The sequence below is a fragment of the Myotis daubentonii genome, chromosome 10 (genome assembly GCF_963259705.1).
Source record: "Myotis daubentonii chromosome 10, mMyoDau2.1, whole genome shotgun sequence".
NCBI classification, from domain to species: Eukaryota; Metazoa; Chordata; class Mammalia; order Chiroptera; family Vespertilionidae; genus Myotis; species Myotis daubentonii.
The window spans coordinates 54,626,560-54,632,308 of NC_081849.1; the positions used below are offsets into that span (position 1 = coordinate 54,626,560).

At 37.2% G+C, this 5,749-nt stretch overlaps 1 protein-coding gene across 1 annotated transcript; it reads left to right on the plus strand.

The window, feature by feature from the left end:
• The first annotated feature begins 2,840 nt into the window (after positions 1 to 2,840).
• On the plus strand, positions 2,841 to 3,770 carry LOC132242532 (taste receptor type 2 member 9-like). Its single transcript, XM_059711271.1, has one exon. The coding sequence runs from the start codon at positions 2,841 to 2,843 to the stop codon at positions 3,768 to 3,770; it is 930 nt and encodes a 309-aa protein (XP_059567254.1).
• Positions 3,771 to 5,749: the final 1,979 nt, after the last annotated feature.

Genomic DNA, 5,749 nt, shown 5'->3' on the forward strand with positions numbered 1-5,749 from the left:
CTGAATGTCCATTACATCTTTACAAGAGTTCTTGGAAAAGTCAAGCTTTCTCTTCAATTAACTGATGTGTTAGGAGGCAAATGAGAGCTGTAATGCAGGATTTCAGAATGAAATCAGTTTTGGATAACTGCTAATCTCACGGCAGAATTATATAACCCACAGACCTTGCTGCCAGCTGCAGCTGCATGAATGTAACAAACACACAGTTGTTTGAAACTCAGCAAAAAATTTTAAAGCACTTGAACACTCAATGAGATAGATCCATCTTAAATCTTAATTTTTAATCTGAGAAATGAGATTAAAATAACTTTACAAAATGTGTGTGTGATTTTATATTTTTAAAGAATTTAGGTATCATAAAATATGTGCATCCTGAGGGAGCTGTTATGAATATTCAATTTTAAAAAATAATTGCTTTTTATAAAATATAATTGTCAGGGAAGTTATTCTTGATTACAATTTGTTAACTTTTTGGCTATCAAGAGTTTTCATATATTGATCCATCTTTTATTGCCCTAGCTTACTATGGAAAATTGAGAGAAAGGACCTTAGGAAAGGAATACTGGGGAATAAATAATTTAATATAATTGTTGTCTCCCCCAAAACTGGTTATCATGGTAATATTTTTAAATATTTAATATTTGAAATATTTAAAAATCCATATTGTTATACTGGTATAGGATATACATATTTTGGACATATTCATGTATCCTCTACAACAGTATATAGGCAAAAGCAGTGAACATCTATCATAGTAAACAAATTGCCCTAATGGTCAGCATACATTCCAAGATTTTTAGTCTAACATTACACAATTAATGTGTCATCTATAATAATAAAAGCATAATATGCTAATTAGACCAGACAGTCAAATGACCTTCCGGACATCATTCCGGACGTCCTTCCAGATGAAGCTGCGGTGGTGGGGGCTGAGGCAGAGGTGGTTAGGGGCGATCAGGTAAGCAGGTGAGCAGTTAGGGGCAATCAGGCAGGCAGGTGAGTGGTTAGGGGCAATCAGGCAGGCAGGTGAGCAGTTAGGGGCTGTCAGGCAAGGCAGGCAAGTGGTTAGGGCGATCAGGCAGGCAGGCAAGTGGTAAGGGGTAGTCAGGCAGGCAGGCAGGCAAGTGGTTAGGGGCAATCAGGAAGGCAGGCAGGTGAGTAGTTAGGGGTGATCAGGCAGGCAGGCAGAGTGGTTAGGGGCAATCAGGAAGGCAGGCAAGCAGTTAGGAGCCTGTGGTCCCAGGTTGTGAGGGTGCAGGTTGGGCTGAGGGACCCCCGCCCCCCGCCGCCCCATGCACAAATTTTGTGCACTGGGCCTCTAGTGTAAATATAAATATAAACTGATTGGAGGCCCTCGTTGGTTAGAGCAGTGGTCGGCAAACTCATTAGTCAACAGAGCCAAATATCAACAGTACTTCTTCAAAATAGACTCGCCCAGGCTGAAAACTGACTTCTGCGCATGGGCCACGAAGTTTCAATCGCACTGTACGTGTGCCTGCACGTGGTATTTTGTGGAAGAGCCACACTCAAGGGGCCAAAGAACCGCATGTGGCTTGCGAGCCGCAGTTTGCCAACCACAGGGTTAGAGTATTATTCCAGTATGCCAAGGTACAATTCTGGCTGCATGTTGGTAGCTGTGCTGTGTAGAAGATGAGTGGGAGGATGATAAAACTGGCATAGGAATATCACATAGGTACCACTGACATTGCCTTTCATGGGCGGGTGAATATACATTCTATGGATGGCTCTGGGAGGCTTTAAAAACTATAACTGGTGTAGACAGTGGGTGGCAAGCCTAGTCCTTTGCTTTTTTCTATTTTCAATACTCTTAAAATCTCATTTCTTATTGAAAATATTTAAGCTGTTGAAAATACTTCTAGAGTCATGATATGAAAACAGACATTTAATACTATTAATAGTTAACATTTGTTGAGTGCTTAGCATGACCTAGCTACTGAGCTAAGCACTTTGAGCACCGTATCTCATTTATGAAGTAGTGATGATTTATTTACATTTTACCTGTGATGTGACTAAAGTTCAGCAAGGTTATGTGAAATAGAGTAAGCTCATTTTTTTCGCATAGGTAATTATGCCTTCTGCTGGTGGTTAGAAGTTTCTGTACCATCTACTTTTTGACATGATGCTCTTCAGATGAGCATTAGATGTCAGCAGCATGTGGATTAACTATAGACTACTTTCATCACTGGTTTGCTGATCCTCAGATCAGAATTCTACCAGGAAGACTTTAAAAATATAAAAGTTTGCTTAGGGAAATAAAGGATTCTTATACAAAGTTAGTTCCCGGAAAGTGATTTTCAAGTGTGGAGAAGAAATTGTCTTTGGTGGGGCTTGGAGGGGAGGAAGGGGAAATTCTATTAAAGTATCTTGGAATTATCAGGAAAAAAAGTGCACTGCTTTAGGATACTTGTGGCAATAATAGGAAATAATTGTCTGTCCCAAGGATGTGGTAATTGTCATTAGGAAAAAAAAACAACAAAAGGCAAAAAAGAAATAATAGTAACCTAAGTAAAACATTTATAATTACACTTTTTGGCAAAACTGAGTATGAGTGAGAATTAAATAATGTCGATATGGTAATTGGAAGATGTAACCATCATTCAAATCTTTGAATTTGCATTTCCACAGTTTCATTTGAAGGGCATCAGATTCAAAAAGTCTCCCTCTGATTTTCTGCCTTAGGGGAAAAGTCTAGTGTAAGACTCTACTCCAGGAGTTGGCAGAAGATCAGATTTCTCAGTATATGTTCCTATCTGCAAGATCATCTAGAGGAGGTATTTAACACCATCCACAAGGAAAAGCTAAGATTTGTGGTAGGAGACATGACCTCCTCTTTGTCAGCTATTCCTCATGCTATCATCATGTCAGCAGAATTTATTACAGGGATTACCGGCAATGGATTTCTGATAATCATCAGCTGTAACGAATTGATCAAAAGCAGAAAGCTAACACCAATGCAGCTCATTTTAATATGTATAGGGATGTCTAGAGTCGGTCTGCTGCTGATGTTAATGGTACAAAGTTTTTTCTCTATGTTCTTTCCACTCTTTTATCAGACAAAAATTTATGGTGCAGCGATGGTGTTCCTTTGGATGTTTTTTAGCTCTGTCAGTCTCTGGTTTGCCACCTGCCTTTCTGTATTTTACTGCCTCAAGTTAATAGGCTTCACTCATCCCTGTTTTCTTTGGCTGAAATTCAGGATCTCAAAGTTAATGCCTGGGCTGCTTCTGGGAAGCTTGCTGGCCTCGGTGAGCACTGCAACTCTGTGTATCGAGGTAGATTACCCTAAGAACGCGGTGGAGGATGTCCTCAGAAATGCCACACGCACAACGTCTAAATTCAATATAAGGAGTATTAATGAAGTGCTTCTTGTCAATTTTTCACTCCTATTTCCTCTAGCCATATTCCTGATGTGCACTTTTATGTTACTCATGTCTCTCTACAAGCACACTCATCGGATGCAAAACGGATCTCGTGGTTTTCGAAGTGTCAGCACAGAAGTCCATATAAACGCCTTAAGAACAGTGCTAACGTTCATTCTTTTCTTTATTTCTTATTTTGCCGCCTTCATAACAAACATGACATTCATTATTCCTCACGGAACTCAGCGCTACTTTGTGCTGAAGGACATAATGGCAGCATATCCCTCTGGCCACTCAGTTATAATAATCTGGAGTAATTCTAAATTCCAACAACTACTCAGGAGACTTTTCTGCCTCAAAAAGAGTCAATGTAAAGAAGGACTAATGTAAAACATTTTGTTATTTTCTTAACATGGAGCCAATGGACTTGTGTTTTGTTTTGTTTACTTTATATGAATTGTATGTGTTCTCTATCTGGCAATTTCCTGTCCATCTCCTACCCCAAGACATGTGAAGCACTAATTTTGATGTTGGATGGGTAGGATATCTCTTTTTCTAGGGCTCATGTACTTAAAAATATTATGATAGTAGCACATTTAAATAACTAGGACTTGCGTTGGAGTGGTAGAAATCAGAATAAAATACTAAGACTTCTTTTGGCTGACCAATGTAGTTCTGTTACGTCTTCCCAGGTCATTGAGAATCTTCTGATTTAGATGAGGAAAATCACATAGATTTAGTCTGACTTGGAACAATAAATTGCCTATTTGGTTAGACATAACTATTTTTCAAAGACAGTCATGAATATAAATATTGTTAAAATTCAAATTATGTGTTGAAAGGGCATAAGGCAATGAACCCAGATACACAGGTTACTACTGTCTTATTTTGCTTTTGATTTGCTACTAGTTTAGGTTGGTTAATGCTAAGAGCTGTGTATATGCATATATACACACATAATCCAGGGTCTCCATTTTTTACAAGATGAAGAAATATTTTTCAACCCCCTGCATTGTTAAACTCATGCCCAAAGATAATTGAGGGAGGTTGCTGACAATGAATTCCAAGCAGGAAAACATTCAATTGGTGTCTTAATCCTTTGGTGTCTTAATTCCTTCCAACTGAGGGTGTCATCTGGAGTATGGCAACAGCAAATGACTTAAAAATCCAGGGGAAGATTTTGAAATCTGTTACTAAATTTGAATGGATTCTGCTAATTTTTAAGGATCTTGAAGCGTCTTGCTTTAAGGAAGAAAAATTTTTTATAGTATCTTACGTATCAGGATATCTGTCTGTTTGCATCTGTGAACTTCTCATTAGCTCTTTAAAAAAACACACCCAAAAGATGTGTAGTTATTTTAATTATAAAAAAATTGTAATTAAATGGATTAGAAGTTGCCAGAATGAAAAAAAAAATGAAATAAGATGTGTGTGTGTGCACATGTATATGTGATTTTTTTAAACTTTACCAAATATTTTCATACATAATTGGTTAGTTTATTCTCAGAATACTCTGTAAAGTAGGTAGTGGAATTGTCTCAGTTTTATACTCAGAAAAGTCAGATTTGCCTAAGGTCACTCCACGGAGTAAAGAGAAAAGGTCAATTTTAATAAGCGTGTGTATGGTGGAAAACTAGCTCTCTGTGTGTTAGACTTAGAGGGGGTGAAAGCCAGTAGGGGTGGGGTAAGAAATAGACAGTGGGAAACAAAGGAATAACATATCAGGTTTGCAATCTTTGTCTGTGGCTCTGCTCTGTCACGGATTCCTCAGTGCAGAGGCTCCCTGACACATGAAAAATGCTACCCAGATTCTATGCTTAGAGTTGAGGGGAATGAGTCATTAATGGATTTCTTATGATGCCATACTGTAATCCCATGTTATATATAAAAGACAAATCAAAGAAAATATTTAAATGTCATAATTCAGGAAATAGCACAGAGGTGATAAAGACTGGCACTTTATGGAAAATTACGAGAATTAGAGAGAATAAGGTTTTATAAATTCATTTTTCTATGTTATGATTTTTAACTTTTAAATTTAGGTTTGCATTTTTGGAGACCATAAGTTGGGATATTTTATACTAATTAATTTAAAAATTGCTAAGTCTATGGTTATGTCCCTTTCAAAGCAGTATGCTTCTCCATCAAGTCTATTACAGGTTTTTCTATATCTAGTTTCACAAATGTATAATAAAATGTCCATTTAAAAATTATCTTAAAATCATTAATGGATTTTGTTTTTGCTTTTCAAATATATACATCAAGTTTTCTAAGAAATTTCTGTAGCTCCTGAGTACATAACTTATGCAGTATGTGTGAAAGCTTCTGTAATGATTATAGTCACAAAATTACATAAAGAAAAAAACAAT